General features: G+C 35.0%; 1 protein-coding gene across 1 annotated transcript in view; it reads left to right on the top strand.

Moving 5' to 3' along the window:
• Positions 1-20,824, top strand: part of SP4 (Sp4 transcription factor) — a 59,886-nt gene that overhangs the window by 20,366 nt on the left and 18,696 nt on the right. The window contains exon 4 of the mRNA XM_031455026.2: positions 14,201-14,429. Coding sequence (XP_031310886.1) covers positions 14,201-14,429 — 229 coding nt within the window. The remainder of the gene's footprint in view (positions 1-14,200; positions 14,430-20,824) is intronic.

The raw sequence follows: 20,824 nt of genomic DNA, 5'->3' as shown, positions 1-20,824 counted from the left end.
GTTAGTCTTTTCTGTCAAATGTACAAACTTCTATCTGTCTGTCTTTTAAGGTTTATTTCTGTAAATGAGTTTTTTTTAATTAGTTAGACTCTGAACTCATGTATGTGAACAGAATCTTTACTTTGCCTGTGTTCTAATCTCCCCCATATGCCACATATTATTTCTGTTTAAGAAAGTCAATGTAATTTTAGATATAACTCCCCCTCCAAAAAAAAAAGATGTGTTCATACTCTTCTCATCTTGAATGAAAGTGAATAGAGATGACTAGAATTGAATTCCCAACAACTGAAGGTGGGTCTGGATTGCATGGTAGAGGGTGTAGGATAGTTCTTACATGAGTAGAATGATCCCCTCTGTGGTTTTAGAGAAAAATTTGTGGCTAGTTCATCTACACTTGAAAGTGGAAAGCTAGTATTTTCCTGGTCGCTCAATTTGCTGTTTAGAGGTGTAGCTTAAAATAGCCATCTATGGGGTTAGACTGATTTGTGACAGCCTAACAGTGTTGGCCCAACTTCCCTTGGCCCTGAACTGCACAACTATTTTAAGCTGTGACCCTAAGAACTGACAGGGCATACTGTACCTTCATAGCACTGAGTGCCAGTTCTGTGTTTCCAGGTCAGGTCAGTTGTAAACTTCTGTGCAGTTAAGGCTATCATTCTAATGTTTTAGGAATCCTCATACACACTGGCACAAACTAGGTTGCCATAATAAATCAGATTTCATTAAAATAAATGCCATTTTAGGGGAAGAAAAGAATTAAAACACAAACCCTATGTTTTACCTATTTAATTTGAACATTGTTTGTTTGGGTGAACTGCCTGTAAAACAGAAAAATCCCATCATTTGGTGATCATTGTTACAAGATTTTGCCCCTTTTGGATGCCAGTATACTAATGCCTGATTCTGTGATTGCCTTTGCCCATGTTCTCTGCTCTCATGTCAGATTGCTTTTTTCTCCTCTGTTATTTTGTATCGAGGTGTTAGTGTTCCTGGTTGCCAGTTTTCTCTTTTTCTTATTACTTACAACCTCTCAACTACATACCTTTTTTGTGTGTGATTATTCCTTAAGTTCCTACTAAGTGTAGGCACAGGGCTGAATTCCTAGAACATAAAGATGGTATTAGACATAGTCCTTGCCTTCAGAAAAGCTTCTGTTCTATGAGAAGACAGAATACTCATTAAAATTAAAGATAGTACATGGAAATAATACACAATGGCATATACTGAGAGCAAGCAAACTGAATGATAAAAGTAATATTGAAATTAAAAACAGGAAGATGCCACTTTTAACCAGGACAGAAATGAAACGCTTCCTGAAGCCTAGGAGGCTTGAACTGATTCTTGAAGGAAGGGAAAGCCTCTCCCCCAACCCCAAGAAAAAACAAACATTAACAAAGAAGGAAAACATTATTGGCCGAAGAAACAACAGATACAAAAGAGAGCTGGCATGTGCTTTACATATTTCAGAAAGAATTGGTACATCATTTAAGTTAATGGAGACTTTGAGAGAAATGGTAGAAGTTGGCTATAGACTGCAAGTGCGTATATTTTTGGAGGTATAGAGGAAGGGAAGTTTCATTTATAAAGTGGTGTTTTAGTTTTATTATATAGGAGAAACAGGAAAGCCAGTTTTAGGACTGTAGAGTTAATTCAGATATCAGTGATGGAAAATCTGAACTTGGGTGTAAAGTGTGTTTCAGGAAGATGTTAAGACGATAAGATTTGATACATGAATTTAGAAGGGAAAGAGTGACTTAAAGGTAATTCTTAAGAGTTTGAGCCCAGATGACCATGAGAATGATTGCACCATGAAAAGAAATGATATTGAGAAAAAGAAAATGATGAACCTGAGTTCTGATACTTGTTAAGTTTGAGTTAATAATAAAACATTATTTTGGAGATGCCCCATTTGTATTTGGAGATTGGATCTGAGAAGAGGGATCAGAGTTGGCATTCTAGATTTGGAAGTCTTCTGCATAGAGATGATGGTTGGAATTATGGCAGTATGTGAGATTAATGAGGGAGACAGTTTTGAGTTTGAAGTGCAAAAGAATGAGAACTAGCTTTAGGGTTACACTCGAATCTTTGGGAGATGAAAGGAGAAAGTTGAGTCAAGAAAAATGAGAGGAAGTCAGAACGATAGAAAGAGAACTGGATTCAAAAGCTAAGAGAAATCTCAGTGTTGAATGTTGAAAAGATGACTTGGAGAGTGAATGCTGAGAGAAGTTTATTGGAGTTTGTGTTTGAGTCATTTGGTAAGACCTGAGAACTGTGCTGTTTAATATGAAAGCCACTAGCCACATGTGACTATTTACGGTAGAACTGATGAAAATTACAAATTTCCTCTGTTGGACTACGCACATTTCAGTAGCTGATAGCCACATGTGTCTAGAGGCTGCCATATTGGACAGCCCTAATACAGACTATTTTCATTATTGTGGAAAGTTCTGTAGGACGGTACTTTATAAAGCTTAGGGAATGCTACAGCCTAAACTGAAAACATTTAAATGGATGAGTGAGTAGTGAAAATATTGACCTAGCAAATACAGGATATACTTTGCAAAAGTTGGATGGAAACAGGACACTGTCTTGGGGGCTAGTAGAGGAAGGCTTTTTTTAAGACTGATTATGTTCATTCTTTTAGTAAATATTTATTGAGGTCCTATTAGTTGCTAAGTACTGTGCTAGGTTCAGATACCACCATGCTAGAGAAGACATTTAAAAGTATATAAATATATAATTGGAGCAGGGATGTTGGGGATTAGAAATTAGTTATGATGTAGTGTGATAATGCTTTAAATAGAAGGACCCATCTTCTATGGGTACATGAAAGTACAGTTGTCCCGCCCTCCTTATCTGCATGTGTCACATCTGTGGGTTCAACCAAGTGCAGAACACAAACATAGCACACACAGACACTTCTGCAGTTGATTAAATCCACATTTGGTTGAATCTCTGGATGCAGAACCTAGGGATTTGGGGGGCCAACTGTGAAACTTGAGCATTGGCAGATTTTGGTAAACACAGCAGGTCCTGGAACCAATCCTCTGCCCATACTGTACTGTATAATCACATGAGGAAATTTGCAAAGAAGATTTCTCAAGGAGGTGTGATACAGGATAGCTCAGGTAGGATGACACAAATTAGCCAGGTTGGCAGAGAAAGAATATTCCAGGCAAAAGGTCAGAGTCACAAAATAGCATAATGTGATCAGAGAACTACAGATAGTTTCCTGAGTTCAGATCAGGAGTTTATGTGCTATAGTCATGGTGGCAATGCCAGGTCATAGAGATACGTCTCTTGCCATGACAAGGAATTTACGCAGTATCCTGAAGGCTATGGGGGCCCTTCGAGGGACCTTAAGAAGTGCAATATCATGGTCAGATTAACATTTTAGGTTGCATAATGTGGACATGGATGAGAGGGGGCTTGAAACTAGATTGTTTCAAGGAAAGTAGTTCAGTAGGAACATAGAATTAATGGAGAGGGAAAGACTGGAAAGAAAACTGAACATGTTTTCTGAGGCAGTAGCAGGAGATGAAATCAGATTCTTTTCTGAGGTGCTTCTGAGGAGAATTACCATTCGATGTGGCAGAAGTTCAGAGAGGCAGGGTATTAGTGAGGGATGCCAGACGAAGTCAGAAAAGATTGCTGTATTGAGAATGTGTCCAGTCAGATAACTGGAGAACAAGGTGAGGATGAGGACGAAGTTCAAGTTTTGGGAGTGAGAATGGCAGAAGGTTAAGTGACTGCTCAGAGAAGAGGCACATGGAGCTTGACTTCTTAGAGGTGGAGCAGTTCTGACTGATGACAGAGTTGGAGTTGGGATTCTGCTTGGAGGTGACATCTTGAGCATGGAACTGATTTTCCTTTCCAAACCTGCTTCTCTCCTGGGTTCCTTTAGTCCCAGTTAATGGGCTCATTCTCCTCCTTGTGACCCAGACCAGAATTCTTAGAGACTGACTTCATCTTCATAACAGTGATTTTAACCAGAGTTTGTAGTTTTATGCCTGGACCCTGATTCAGGTCTTGATTTTACCACTTAAATCTTTTATCAGGTGCTTCTCAAGATACGAGCATCCTCATCTGTAAAATGGCAATAGTCATGTTACTTTAGTGGCATAATATATATAAGGTGCTTTGCACAGTGCTTAGAACACAGAAGAGTTTTCACTAAGTTCTAGCAATCATTTTTTATTATAATTTTTTTTCTTATATTGAGTTCTTCCTTTCTGTTGTCATTGTTTGTTCCAGGGCCTCATCATCTAGAAGGTAAAATAGCTTCTTAGCTGGCTTCTCTGCCTCTAACTTTTCTGTCACATACTTGACATTCCAGTTTTCTTAAAACCCAGATTTGATTATGCACTCCTTTTCCCTTCCTCAGGGCCTTCCTTCATAGGTTTCCAACTGCAGACTTTTCAAGTTCAACTTTAAAGTTCAAGTAAAACTTTATTACATTTCATTTTCAAGAAGTATGAGAGCCTATTGTGGGATAAAGTTTGTGATTGCTATCCTGTCAGTTCAGGACTACCTATAGTGACTCTGTTTACCTCTGAAGAACTGAAACAAGCTTTAAATATTTAAAAACTATTAAAATGCTCTGTAGAAGTAGTCAGGTTTTACTTTTATTTTTTTTTCACCACCCTCTTAAAGTATGTATGGTTCAATTAAAAAATAAATGAAGGAAAATAAGAAGTTTTTGAAAAATAGTGCAATTCTGTTTAAAGGAAATACTCAGATCCTTCTGGGATCAATTGTTTGCCTACTGGGCAGGGGTGCTACAATGTAAACTTTTCCCTAGACAGACAGAGTTGAGAAGAGTTGCCCCTTAATCTGGATAAAGGCTAGAATAAATAGAAATAACTAGGAGCTGAAGAGAAATGTGTGTCTTTGTTTTGACTGAGCATTTTCCCCCAACTCCTTTATTCATTTGTGTATTCCTGACCCATGGGAGGCTCTCAATAAATGATTACTATGGTAAATAGAACTGAATATATGAACTGGAGCCACTCTGTACATTAGATTATTTGTCAGCCTTCTAAATTAGGAGGAGGAAAAATACATACAAATTGAGTCCTTTTATTTGTGTGCCAGTTATTAATTTGTAACCCTGAGAACTGCCTAATAATATTCTATAACCAAATAATTTTGGAGGAAAATGTGAACTTCTATTATAGACTAATAGGAGATACTTTCATCATTAGAAAGTCATTATTCCAGTGGTAGAGTGTAGGAACAGTACTTCTGCAAGTTAAGCATAAGAAAATAGACAAGCTTTTCAGCGGAACATGGGCTCTGGAAAATGAGTAGGACACACTTAAATACTTAAACTTATTTAAGAGCCAGTGCCATATTTTTTAAACTAAGCATTTGTGGAGATGTTAACTTTTTCATGACACTAGAATATTGCCAGTCTCTAGGGCATTAATTTGAAGGTCTCTACCAATGTTTTTCCAAAGTTCTTAACTACAGGCACATTTAATCATTATGATTCAATGTGTATTTTGTGTGTTTTTGCATAATTTGCAAACTATATTTGCTTATTAAGCTCTGAAAGTTGTCACCCTGCTTTTAAGTTTTATCAAATTATACTTAAGATTTATCAAATTATAACCACCTCAGACCATATCAATACAGTGGGTTTTGAGCAGACTTAGTTATGAGCTTTTAGCCATTTCCATGGCCAAACTTTGCCAGTGTGTGTAGGTGGGTTTTTGTTTGTTTTTTAATACTTCTGTGTTTATGTCTTACTCATGTTGTGCTGAAAGGCATTGATCTCCAAAACAGAAAGAAGAAAATGTTAGAGTTTATCTTTCTAATCAAACAATTTAAAATATCTACTTCTTTTGTATGTTTTATAATATATGCATTGGTATGCATTTATTTTGTATGTATAAATTATAAATATATTGGGTTGTGAAGTCAAGGTATTTTTACTGATAGGGTTATATAGTAAAGAAAATCAGTATTCTCTCAATTCTGCTTAGATGTCCCTCCTAAGAGTAGTCATTCTGTAGGAATGGGTTAGTTCTTCCTCACACTTTGTTGATTTTGGGTATTAGATCATTCATGAAGTTCAGGGTACATTTTTTTTAAATGTTGCCCAAATCTGCTCTTTATGGTAAACATTTGCTTTTCATGAATAATGACATCCCCTTTGGGACTTAAAGCAGAGGGAAAAACTTAATTCACCTACTATGCCTCATCAATAGCAGGTCCTAAGTGATTGGAGTTGCCTTTCCTTCCTAGTTCAAGGAGATTCAAAAGAGCAACACCTTTAAGCATCAGAACTGGTAGGTAGGCTTTACTTGTGTATACCGCTGAGATAGCTGCTTTTGAAATGCAGTCTAGTGCCTGCTAAGCATTGTGGAATTTCTGATCCATTTTAAGAGATGTTTAGCCTGTAAACCAAACTTGACCTAGTTGTGTGTGTATGTGTGTGTGTTTTGTTTTTAATAAATGGTAATGAAAACCCGAATTTTAAATTGATACATGGTTTTGGTCAAAGTAGTTTTCCGATCTAATCTGAGTAAAGGTCATGTTACAACACTGATAAAATCATGTTCGTAAGGTAATATGGAGGATAAAATGATGGACCTTCTCCAGGTCTTGTTTAGAAATTATGAATAGAACTTACACACTCAGTTCCATTGGTTGTTTGGCACTTTAGTATCTAAAATGTGACCTTAAACCCATTAATTTCCTGCTTAAAACCATTTATAACTCTGTTGCCTCCAAAGCCCAAATAACATTCCTGGTTCCCAGGGAGATACCATAGCTAGACTGGACAAGAGCACAGGGCTCTAGATTCAGGCTGAACTAGGTTCACATCTTGGCTTTATAGCTTGATAGCAGCTATGTAACACTGAGAGGGTATTAGTGTAAGTGTAAGTGCAAAGTAGTTGATTTTAGTTCTGGCCATTTAATAAATCCAGTAAATGTAGGTGATTATTATATGGAAGCTATTCTCTGGATTAGAGAAAGGAGAGATGGGCATGATTCTTTAACAAGGACCCATCCCTACCCCTACCCCTACCGCAGAAAGTCAGTTCTTTAAGGAATTGAATAAGGCTCTTCTTGACATATCCCTCCAACACTATCTTTAGCCCCTCACTTCCTTGAACTTTAATCTCCAGCAATAATCTGTCTCACATATGCCTTCAAATGTACCTGTCTCATTGCTTTCCTGTTTAGTGGTTTCATCTCCTCCATGAAACTTTCATTGTTTCTCCTTGACAGTAAGTCACTTTCCTCTGTACTACGTCAGCATTATGTATGTTTTTGTTGTTGCACATATTATAATTATTTGTCTGAACTTGTCTTCTCCACAGGTCAGACTTTTATTTATCTCTATTTCTCCAGAAGTGGTAAGCAGGTAGCAGGTACTCAGGAAATGTTTGTTGAATGAATAAGTCTCACTTGAACACTAGGTTCTCATCCAAAGATCTGAAACTTAAAGAAATCTGAATGACTGTTATTAAGTATTTGTACTTAGTAAATTATGCACTTTCAGATGTACTAGAGTTAACATTCCTCTTGAGTGTTTGTCATATTCCAGACATTGTGCTAAATGTTACGTGCATTATTTCAATTAATTCTTGCCACTCAGAGGAAAAAACTGTAGATTTAGAACTCAAAGACAGATCTGCCTGGCTCCAAAGATCTATTTAATCTATAGATACTACTAAACTATTTTATTGTGTCTACTCAGGAATTCAGCATAAGGTTATAGATTGTACATGACCCATGGTAGGCAAATAGTCCTGGAAATCATTGGCTAATATAGTTCACCCTAATTTAGTAAGTGCAGAGAGGACTCAGTTATTTCTTAATATTCTCAGGTTATAGTTTTGCAGAAAAACGCATAGTTAAAAGCTTGTGAATAAGATAAAGAAGTATTTTGTAATTTATAAGCATAATTTTCAAACTCAAGGTATTATTCTTTTTACTACCACTGTACTATGGAACTTAGCCAAGTCATGTATCTGTCAAAGCTGTCAAAGTCTATTCTCTAACGTATGTTACTCTCTTTATAAAGGCTTTAATTCAGAGTCATGTAGTGGTTTTTCTTTTTTGAGACACATGTGGTTTATAGTTTTTCCAGGTATACAAATGTACCATGTTTTAATATTTCATATATTTGATTTTGATTCTGGTTGTTTATACTGGTATGAATAAATGAGAGCCATGAAAACTAGTTATTTGAAAGCTCAGTTTAAGTAAGATTTCTTAACCTCAGAACTATTGACATTTTAGGCCAGATAACTCTTTGTTGTGGGGGCCTGTCCTGTGCACTGTAAGATGTTTAGCAGCATCCCTGGTCTCTGTCCACTAGATATGTGTACTATCTTCTAAGTTGTGACAACCAAAACTGTCTTCAGACATTGCTAAATATCCCCTGAAATGCAAAAATACCTCTAGTTGAGAACCATTAGTTCAAAGAGACTAAGAACCAACAAAAGTAGAATTTTTCTTTTCTAGCTAACTTTTTTTAAAAAATAGCTTTACTGAAGTGTGAGTCATTTACCATACAATACAGCCATTTAAAATTTACATTCAGTGGCTTTTAGTATATTTGCAGAATTGTACATCCATTACCATGATCTAATTTTAGGACATTTCATAACCTCATAAATCCCAGACACATTAGCAGTTGCTTCCCATTTCTTCTCACCTTCCCTCCAGCCCTAGACATATCTGATTATCTTTTTATGTTTAGGTATATACAGCCTTCTTGCCTGTTTTAAGTCAGATTATAAAGCAACCAAATCCTGTTTCAGAGTATAGTAATTGAAAATTACTTACAATGTAAGGAGACATATATTCTTTCCTGTGTATACCTTCAGAGGCCTTTATTTGTTTAGACAGATTCCATGTTTCATCTGTAGAAGAACTAAATAAACCTAAATAGGCTGATTTAAGAATCATTTTAATATTATTTAGAACAGTAAGAGGTCCCTCTAGCCCTCCATGGCAAGTTTTATGTTACAGAAATCAGCAGTTCTTGTTTTTCCTTACCAATTCTAGTAAATAACCTTATATCCTAGGCTGTATATAAAAAACACAATTATGAAACATATAACTAAAATAGTATTTTGAACCTGCTGCTTCACTATAGGTCATAATTTTTAGTGAATTGGTAGTTGGGTTGATTTTTTTAACAGATAAATAGTTGGTTTTGTTTTGTTTTTCAAATGTATGGGTCTGTTTTACTTACACAGTAATGTTACCTGTCACTCAGTATAGGAAAAAAAAAACTTGCAAATTATTGTTTTTCCATAAGAAGAAATAACAATTGGGGTATATTCTCTTATTTATTAAACAAAAATATTAACTGTCCTTACCTCAAAAAATTGGTGTGAAATCCTGAAAGAATCAAATCACTAACAGTCTAAGGGAATGGACGATAAGGTTGTATCTTCATCTTTTTTTTATTTCTGCTTTCCCCCTTGTGTTCCTGTTGTGTTTAAATGTTATGAAGGTGTCAGACTTTTTAAAAATGTCATTTATAGCTGAATTTACAGTTGACCAAGCCATATTTCCTTTGGTTATAAAATGTATGGTTAAAACTTACACATCATATAAAATATTTTAAAGAAGTCCTTAATAAATAGAGCTACACAAAAGAAAAGACCTGAGCTCCAGTAGATAAATGTTGAAGGACATGAACACACAATTCAGAAAGAGTATTCAAATAGCCCATATATATTTGAAAAACATGTTCAATTACATTAGGAATCAAATAAATGCAGATAAAAGCAATGATGAACTACCAGGTCTGTAAATTACCAGCATTTTTTTTTCTTTTAAAATTAGTCTTTAAAATGCTAGTAATACATGAAGACATTTTCCTTGTTAAAAAAAAATAGGTGCAGCTAGTACAAGTAAGGCTAAAGCTCCTGCTGACTACACTCCAATCTCAGACCCCCCTTTTAGAAGTAAGCACTCTTAATCAGTTTGCCATATGTCCTTTCAGACTTTTTTTCCCGATTTGTTACATGTGAATATCACTGTAGGAAATACATAGTGCCTGTAGTATATATCATAATGTAAACATCAGTAACTTTGTCTCATTCAACCATGTTTTAGAGGTTTATTTGGTTAGTAGATAAAGATTTCTTTTGTTGCTTTCAACTATTACAGAATAATCCTATTCTATAACTGTTATGCAGTTATGATTCTTCTGGGAACTATGTTAAGAATGAACTTATAGAGTAGGTCAGTGGTGGCAGGGAGACCAGTTAGGAAGGTATTGTAGTAATTAGGCAAAAGAAAGTGGTAACTTGGATTACCATTTTCGTGAGATGACCTGTGTGATTCCTGGACAAATCGCTTATGAAAAATCTTGGTGGAAATGTTCTCTGGCAGGTGACAAGAAGAGTATGGCACTCATAAGAGGTATTTGAGAATGTACAGATTTGGGAGATAACAGATAAATGTAGTAGTGGATGAGATAACCCGAGGAGCGAATGAGAAGTGAGAATTCTGGAGAGTAGCCTAAGGAAAGACATGTATGTGGGAGTGGTTAGAGGAGTAGGAGGAACAACAGTGGTGAGTAGCATCAGAGAAGCACAAGGAGGAGCGCGTTTCAAAAGCAGGATGGGATTGGCAGCTCCAGGTGCTCCAGAGAGGTGAAATAAGATCAAAGGGAAGAGTGTCTTTGGGTTTACCATCAACGAAATTGTTAGCTCTGTCATCATTTTAGCAGAGTGATGGGTTGGACACTTAATTTCAGTAGTTTAAGGAGAGAATGGGAAATGAGGAGTAAAGGCAACCAGTGTAAATAACTCTTTTAAGAACATGATGTCAGTTTAGAGTTAAGTGCTAATAGGGAAGCTAACAGAGGGGAAGGATTTCTAAGAATGTGGGGAATTAGCTCTGACAGTCAAGTTTTAAGGACAGAGTGGTCAGTGGTGTAACATGCAGCAGTATGGTCTCATTAATGTGCATTGAAAAAATGTACATTGTATTTGGCCATAAGGAGGAAATCTGTGAGTCAGGAGCTGAGTCCTTGTGGTGGAGTCCTCTGACTACTAGGCCTTGGTCAATGGGGAACAAATGAAATTATTGAACATGGAAGTGATATGATTAGAACAGTGTTTAAAAAAAATTTTTTTTTAATCTGGTAGCAGTTTGGAAGATAAGATAGAAGAGATAGGTCCCATTTAGGATAGTGTAGAGCACAAAGTAATGGACCTGGACCAGGGTGGTGGTCCTGGCAACAGAAAGATAAGGTAGATGCAAAAGCTACTATGCTATTATGTACCTTTTATGTAATCAAATAGCAATCAAATGGATTTAATTAATGGATAAAGGAGAAGTAACCTGAATGTTGATTTTTTTAAGGTTTTGAGTGTGGTAATAAGGAGAATGGTAGAATTTACTGAAACAGAAATACTAGTAGAAGCAAGATTTGAAAATGAATTCATTTTTAAACTTTCCTTTATTAAGCTTATGTTATGGAGTAGCTACCATGTGTTGGGCTCTGTTCCACATCTGGAAATACAGCAGTGAACATAACAGGCAAGATCTCTGTTCTCTTGGCACTTAACATTCAGAAGTGAGGCAAAGACAGAAATAATAAAAGAACAAGATAATTTAAGGCAAGTAAGACAAAACTTGGTGATAATACAGAAGCAAACTAAAGGGAACCATTTTAGATGATGTGGTCAGGAATGGCATTTCTGAAGAGGAGAGATTTGAACTGAGATCAGATTATTACTAAAGAGTCAGCTGTGCAAAGATCTGAGTGCACATGCATCGTCGCCCAGACTAGAGAGTGTGTGCAAAGATACTAAGATGGGAATGAGCTTGATTTGTTTGAGAGCCACAAAAACCCAGTGTGTTAGGAGCAGAGTGAGCAAGGGAGAGACTAATACATGATGAGGTAGGTCTGAGATAGGTGGAGTTAAACTTGAGCAGGGCATTGGAGGCCTTGGTAAGGAGTTTGGTGACTTGTACTTGATGGGTAGCAGTGGAAATGAAAGAAAAAGTAGTATTGAGCTATTGTTGAACTTTAACTGTCTGAGACATCTAGGTGAAGAAGTCAAGAGAGTTGTCAGGCTTAAATATGTAAGTTCAAATATGATTTGCTTTGTAGTATTCATTGAAATAACTTCTCAATTGTTTAGGTACTGAACAAATAAATGCACTCATGGAAGTTTGAGGAGCCTATTGAGGAAATGGTCAAGGGCTCTGAGGGTGAATGATCAGCCAGTGATCAGGGATCCCTCACAGTTCTTTGATACAATAAAGAATGTCTTAAATAAATATCATTGCAACCTGAAAGGAATAACCAACTGTTGTATAAAGAGTGGCTGGAAAAATTATGGCCAGAAATATTTCATGATTTCAGGGGATATAAAGAATACTTGCCAACTTAAAATCCCTGCATTTCCATAGGGACCGAGCTATAAAGACTTCGTGTAGGGCTGGTTTGGTTAGAACTCCCATTTCTAGAAATGCCTTTTTTTTGTTTGTTTTTTCCTCTGGTAAACAGGAAGTATGTATATCACTGTGTTTCTTCATATTCAAGTAGTTTGAATAGTTGCTTAGCCAAGGTCATCCTTAAGGAGTCTGGTTTTACTGAACATGTAAAACTTACGTGTGTTCAAAAGCTACATTGAGGCATAATAATTATATTTTACATATTGCTTTACAGTTTACAAAGCCTTTACCCATTAGGAAATCAACTTTCTTCATAAACAACTCTTAAAAGTAGATAAGGGACAGGAATTTTAGGGAGGTCTGCATTAGTAGAGGGAGGAAACTGAGGCTCTCCAAGTGCGTAGTCATTGAATGAGAAATGAATTCACAACTTGTGACTTTACTTGCATTTCTTTACCTATCATACCATGTTAAAAATTTTCAAATATTTAAACTTAAGTGGAAGAACTAAAATATGTATCCTTACTAAAGCAGTGACAAAATATATTTTTTATTTGTATTAAATTATTGGTGCTACCAAAGGTTTCAGAGTGGTGTGAATACACAGAGGAGGTTAAGATTAACTTTGGCTGGCAGAGTTAGAGGCTTAATTTTGTTTCAGACATATATGCTATATTCTCATTTGCTAATTTGTATTGTCTTTTCTTAGTTGCTCTGCATGTTTAAAGTGCTGCATATGCAGCTTTGAAATAAACCATTTTATTTTATATCTAGTACTCACATGTTTGTTTCTGTATCCATATTTTATTCTTGTATTGCCAACCAACTCAGTGGAGATGAGTATTAATAATAGCTAACATGCAGTGATCAATTCTGAGCCAGGTTCTGGGATAAGGAGTTGGTAAAAATTAGCTTACTTAATCCTAACATCAACTCTGAGGTGGGAGCATTCCTTCTTTTCTGTCCGTTCACATACTTACTATTTTGAAAGAAAGAAAAATTATAAGGCATATTTAGGGTCACTCAGGATCAATTTAAGCCATGTAAATAGACATTTCTTGTCATATTATGTATTTATCAGATTTTTTCCCTAAGTACAAAAGTTGTTGGTTTATGTTCTGACCTGAGAGGTGAAATCTAAGCTATATAATGTGAATTAATAAAGTAATATCCTAAATGTCTGTTTTATGATTTTAGTGATAGTGTGTAATAATCATGCATGGTTTTTCATTTTTAAAAACTATTTAACTCAATGTGTATACTTAAAAAATGACTCATTAATAAAGAGATGTTTGCTTAAAGTATTTAGGAATAAGAAATGTCCATAAAACTTAATCCTTTTACTTTTCATTCCTGTGTTTTCATGGAGTGAATGAGATATGTTGCTCACTGTGGAAATGGTAATAATAATGCTCTGCATTTATATAGTATCTTTTATCTGAGGATCTCAAAGTGCTTTTCAAATAATATTTCATGAATCCTTACAGCACTTCAGTGAGATAGGTAGGTAGGTGGCAAGGATCATTAATCTTCATTTTACGAATGGAGAAATTAAGCCACAAGAGGGTTAAATGATTTATGTATAGTCCCACCAACCACTTACAGAGGCAGCCTGAGCTACTAAATTGAGAATATATTTTAAGAGGATTGGCATACTACAAACTGTTAACCCATTTGCTTCTGTACTTTACACAGATTGTCTGTTAGAACAAATGTGGTAGCTTTAAAATGTCCATATGGAAATTTTTTAAAATTGTTTCTTCAGGTATAGAAAACATTGTAATACTCTTTTTTACCCCTGTCTCATTTTTAGGTCAGCAGCAAGGACAAGATGGAGTAAAAGTCCAACAAGCTACGATAGCTCCTGTAACGGTAGCAGTTGGAGGGATTGCTAATGCAACGATAGGTGCTGTTAGTCCTGACCAACTCACACAAGTGCATTTGCAGCAAGGCCAGCAGGCTTCTGATCAAGAGGTGCAGCCTGGCAAGAGGCTTCGAAGAGTTGCCTGTTCCTGTCCTAATTGTAGGGAAGGAGAAGGAAGGTAAATGCTCTGTTGCCATCCAACTCAGTGGAGACTAGTAGTAATAATGGCTATCATGTAATGAAGGCACATGGAATAGTAGTTAAAACCAAGCGATTGGCTGAGGACTTTGATCATTAGAACATCACTAGTAAGCCCAAAAGTTAAGATACACTGTTGTTATGAGGGAGGTTAAATCAACCTGTTCTAGGAATGGGATTTCAGTTGCCCTGTACCTTGAACCTTATACTTTCTTTTAATGTTTTTTTTTCATTATTATGTAAAATTTTAAAATAACTCTATTGTTATAAAACTCACATACCACACAGTTTACTCATTTAAAGTGCACATTTCAGTGGGTTTTTTTTTTAAATATAGTCACCATAGTCGTGCATCCATCACCACAGTCAATTTTAAAACATTTTTGTTCGCCCCAAAACAAACCTTGTATTTTTTAGCCATTACTCCCTCATCCCTCCCAGCTCTGGGCAGCCACTAAACTAATTTCTATCTATAGATTTGCCTATTCTGGATATTTCATATAAATGGAATCACACAATATGTGGTTTTTTTGGTGACTTTCATTCACTTAGCATAATATTTTCAAGGTTTATCCAATATTATAGCATGTGTCAATACTTCATTCTTTTTAATGAACAAAATAATATTCCATTGTATCAAGTAGTATTTTACTTACCCATTCATCAGTTGACGGACATTTGGAATTCTTCCACCTGTTGCTGCTGTAAATATTCTTATGCAAGTTTCTGTTTTTGATTTGCATCTCCTTGATGACTAATGATGTAGAGTATGTTTTCTAATGTGCTTATGGTTGGCCATTTGTATCTTCTTTAGAGAAATGTCTATTAAGATCTTTTACCCATTTTCATTAGATTATTTGTCTTTTATTATTGTATTATAATGCTGCTTTAAATATTCTAGATACAGGTCCCTTATCAGATACCTGATTTGAAATATTTTCTCCCAATCTGCAAGTTGTCTGTTCACTTTCTTAATAGTATCCTTTGAAGCACTAAAGTTTTTTATTTTGAAGTCCAGTCTTTTCTTTGGGTGCTTCTGCTTTTGGTGTCATTTCTAAGAATCCATTGCCAAATCTGAAGTCACAAAGATTGTCAGTTTTCTTGTTAGAGTTTTATGGTTTTTGCTCTCTTATGTCTTTGATCAACTTGGGGTTAATTTTTGTGTATGGTGTGAGGTAAGATTTTATTCAATACCTTTTGTTGAAAAGTCCATCCCTTCCCCATTCATTGAATGGTTTTGGCACCCTTTTCAAAAATCAGTTGATCATAGACACATAGGTTAATTTCTGGGCTCTCAGTTCTGATCAGTATGTCTGTCTCTATGCCAGTACCTTACTGTCTTGATTACTTTGGCTTTGTAACTTTTGATGTTGGGGAGTATGAGTCTTCTGACTCACTCTACATGAGTTTGTGTCAGATGCTTTTCTGAATCTGTTGAGATGATCATGTAGTTTTGTGTTTTATTCTATCAGTATGGTGCATTACACTAATTAATTGTCAGGTGTTAAAGAACTTTTGTGTTCCTGGGATAGATACCATTTGGTCGTGCTATGTAATTGCTGGATTTGGTTTTCTACTATTTTGTTGAGGATTTTTGCATCTATCTTCATGAGAGATATTGGTCTGTAGTTTTGTTTTGTTTTGCTTTGTTTTGTTTTTCTTACACTGTCTTTGTCTGCTTTTGGTAAGGGTAATACTGGCCTCATAGAATGAGTTGGAAAGTCTTCCTTCTAGTTTTTTGGTTTTTTTTTTTTTTTTGAAAGAGTTTGTGAAGAACTGGTGTTAATTTTTTAAATGTTTTGTAAACTATGAAGCTATCTGGTCCTGGGCTTTTCTTGTGAGTATTTTTTTGACTACCAATTCAACCTCTTGTTTTGAGTTTTATATTGTTCTTGAGTCAGTTTTGGTACTTTGTATCTTTTTAGGAATTTGTTCATCTTATGTAAGTTATTTAACTCATTGGCATACAGTTATTCTGGGTATTCCTTTATAATCCTTTTATTTTCATATGGTTGGTAGTGATGTCCCCACTTTCATTTCTGATTCTAGTAATTTGAGCCTTCTCTTTTTTTCTTGGTTAGTCTACCTAAAGGCTTGTTAGTTTTGTTGTCCTTTTCAAAGAATCAGCTCTTTTTGTTTCACTGATTTTTCTCTATTGTTTTTGTGTTCTCTATTTGATTAGTTTCTGCTCTATATTATTTCTTCTGCTTGTTTTATTTTAGATTTAATTTTCTCTTTTTTTCATTGTCTTAAGATGGAAAGTTAGGTTATTGATTTAAGATCTTTTTTCTTCCAGTTTTATTGAGATGCAAATGATATAAATTCAAGGTGTACAGCATAATGATTTGACTTAACATACGTCATGAAATGATTATCACAAGTTTAGTGAACATCTATCATCTCATATGGATATAAAATTAAAGAAATAGAAAAAAATGTTTTCCTTGTGATGAGGACTCTTAGCATTAACTCTCCTAACAACTTTCATATTTAACATACTTCAGTGTTAATTATATTCATCATGTTGTACATTATATCCCTAGTACTTATTTATCCTGGAACTGGAATTTTGACTGCCTTTATTCATTTCTCCCTTCTCTGGTAACCACAGTCTGATCTCTTTTTGAGTTTGTTTATGAGGTATGATTGACCTATAGTACCACATGTTAGTTCCTGTTACACAGTATAGTGATTCAGTATTTCTATACATTTCAAAATGCTCATAGTAAGTCTAGTTATGATATGTCACTGTACAAAATTGTTACATGGTTATTGACTATATATATTCCCTATCCTGTACATTTCACTTCCTTGACTCATTTTTTAACTGGTAGTTTGTACCTCTCAGTCTTTCTCACCTAATTCTTCCCTCTGCCTACACCCCTCTCCTCTGACAACTACCTTTGCTCTCTCTATATATAACTTTTTCTTTTTTATGTTCATTTATTTTGTTTTTTAGATTCCATATATAAGTGAAATCATGGTGTTTGTCTTTCTCTTTCTATTTCACTTAGCATAATACCCTCTAGGTTTATCCATGTTGTCACAAATGGCAAGATTTCATTCTTTTTGTGGCTGAATAATATTCCATTTGTGTGTGTGTGTGTGTGTACGTACACGCGCGTGTGTGCATGTGTGCACTCCATCTATTGATAGGTATCTAGATTGCGTCCATATTTTGACTGTAGTAAATAATGATGCAGTGAGCATAAGGGTGCATGTATCTTTTCAAAATAGTATTTTCATTTTCTTTGGATAAATACCCAGGAGTAGATTCCTGGGTCTTACGGTAGTTCTATTTAGTTTTTTAAGGAACCTCCATACTGTTTCCCATAATGGCTGCATCAATTTACATTCCCACAGCAGTGTACGAAGGTTCCCTTTTCGTCACATCCTTACGAACATTTATTGTCTTTTGGATAATATCTATTCTGACAGGTTTTTAAGGTAAGATCTTTTGAAATACAGGTGTTTACAGCTTTAAGCTTTCCTCTAAGCATTGCTTTATGTGCATGTATGCGATGTTTTAGTATTGTTGATATGTTGTGTCTTTATTTTCATTCATCTCAGAGTTTTTTTCCAGTTCCCCTTTTGATTTCTTCTTTGGCCCACTGATTATTTAGGAGTATATTGTTTAATTTCTAGATATTTGTGAATTTCCCAGTTTCCTCCTACAACTGATTTCTAGTTTTATTCCATTGTGGTTAAAAAAAACTTTGTGTTATTTCTGTCATTTTAAATTTACTAATATTTGTTTCACGGCCTAGCATATGATCTGTCCTAGAGAACATTGCGTGTGCACTTGAGAAGATTGCTGTTGTTGGGTAGAGTGTTCTATGGATGTCTCTTAGGTCTAGTTCATCTATAGTGTTATTCAAGTCTTCTGCTTCTTTGTTGATCTTCTGCCTAGTTTTATGAGAATGCCACTGAAGATAGAGAATTTAAATCTCCAGCTATTATCATTGTATTGTCTATTTCTTTGATTCTGTTAGTTTTTACTTCTGTTTTGGTACTCTGTTACTCCTGTTTAAGTGCATTAATGTTTGTAATTATTATACCTTCCTGATGGATTGACCCATATATTCTTGTCAGATTTCCCTCTCCATTTCTAATAACATCATTTGTTTTAAAGTTTATTTTGTCTAATATTAGTATAGTCATTCCAGCTTTCTTGTGTTTGTTGTTTGCATGATACCTTCTTTCATCTTTTTATTTTCAATTTCTTTGTATTTTTGTATCTTTGAATATAAAATGTATCACCTATAGACAGAGTATAGTTGGATCTTGTTTCATTTTAAATCTAATCTGACAAAAGTCTACCTTTTGATTGGTTTGTATAATCCATTGTCATTTGATGTTATTATCAATATAGTTGAATTTATTTCTACCATTTTACTTTGTTTACTATGTCTCATGCTTCTTTTTGTTCCCCATCCTTTCCTACTGCTTTCTTTTGAATTAAGTCAATATATTATTTTAATTTGTCATGTAGCATTTTAATTTTGTTAATAATTTTTTTCACCTTATGGAGTTATTTCTTTAGTGGTTGCCGTAGGCCTTATCATATATATCTTAATTTATCATAATCAGTGTAAGACTTATAGTAACTTAATTCCAGTGAGTTATAGAAATGTTACCCCATATAGGTATGTTATCTTGTGCCCCTTTTAATGATATTATTGTTGAGTGTTATAAACCCAACAATACATTGTTATAATTATTACTTTATATGATTTTATGTCTTTTAAAGAAGTGAGAAAAGGTGAACAAGTATATATTAGCTTTTGCTATGTTAACTTTATCACTTACAGTTTTCTATATTTATTCCCATCGATTTGAATTCCCATCTAGGGTCATTTCCTTAGCTCCATACGGCTTTGCTCTTACCCACCTCCTATGTGCTGTTCTAGGCAAATAAATTACATATGTTGTACTTCTATAATGTTTAGGCTTAACAATACATTTTATACATATTGTTTTATAAAGTTGCTTTTTAAATTAGTTAAGAAGAAATATATACTTATGTTGTCCTTTATAATTAAAAAATTACTTTTGCTGGTGCTCTTGATTGTTTCTTTGTATGTGTTTGAATTACTTTCTGGTTTCACTTGCCCTCAGCTTAAAGAACTTCCTTTAGTATTTCTTACAAACCAAATCTAGTCTCCACACATTTTCTTAGTTTTTGTTTATCTGAGAATATCTTTATTTTATCTTCATTTTTGAAAGATAGCTTTGCTGGATATAGAATTCTTGTTTGAGTTTTTTCCTTTGAGTACTTTGAATATGTTTTCTCACTGCCTTCTGACCTCCATTGTTTATACTGAGAAGTCAGCATTTAATACTACTGGGGTTCTCTTGTAAGTGATGAGTCCTTTTTTTCTTGCTGCTTTCAAGATTTTGTCCTTGTCTTTGGGTTACAGGATTTTTAGTGTAAAGTGTCTATTTGTGGATCTCTATATTTATCCTACTTGGAGTTTGTTGAGCTTCCTGAAAGTATAGATTAATGTTTAATGTAATAAGTTTTCAGCTATTTTATCTTTGAATATTTCTTCTGCTTTGTCCCCCACCCCCTTTTCCTCCTGTCTCTTCTCCTCCTGGTTTTTTTTATTCATATGTTGGCATCCCATGTTTGTCTGACATTCTGTTTATTCTTCTTCGTTCTGTTTCTTGTCTGGTTTTTGGATTGCATAATCTCTATTGATCTACCTTCAGTTTCGCTTTCTTCTTTCACTTGAGTCCCTCGTGAATTTTTCACTTCAGTTGGACTTTTTATCTCAAGAATTTCCAATTGGTTCTTTTAAAAATTATTTCTAGCTCTTTATTGATATTCTGTTTGGTATGACATTGTCATTATACCTTGCTTACCTTTTTTAATCATGTTGTCCTTTAGTTCTTCGAATATATTTATAATGGCTACTTTGCAGTCTTGTTAAATTTGGTTGTTCTTACAGGCAGTTTCTCTTGCCTACTTTTTTCCTAATGTAAAGGTTATACTTTCTTTTATTGCTTGCTTGTTTTTTGCTTGTCTCATAATTTTTTGTTGAAAACTGGAGAATTGAAATAATACATTGTAGCAACTCTTAAGTTGTCCTCCTCCCACCTCTGGCTTGTTATTGTTGTTTGCTTGTTTATTTAGTGACTAGCTGGATTATTTTAGTGAGACTCTCTGCCCCCTCTCCCCCACCCCCATTGATGCATGTGGCTCCCCAGTGACCGTGGGATGGCAGTGGTTTTGGTAGGGATCTTTTTGGCTCTTTTCCCGACCACACCCAGCTGTTGAACTCCACTAATTGCCAACTGATTGCTCTATTGTTTTCAACAATTCCCTGAAGTGCATATTCCTCCACAGACTGATCCAATCAGGTTTTTAAAGGG

Source organism: Camelus dromedarius, chromosome 7 (assembly GCF_036321535.1).
Source record: "Camelus dromedarius isolate mCamDro1 chromosome 7, mCamDro1.pat, whole genome shotgun sequence".
In the NCBI taxonomy this organism is placed as follows: domain Eukaryota; kingdom Metazoa; phylum Chordata; class Mammalia; order Artiodactyla; family Camelidae; genus Camelus; species Camelus dromedarius.
Note: the sequence above shows the minus strand (reverse complement) of the source record. Positions and strands in the feature narration are given on the sequence as shown.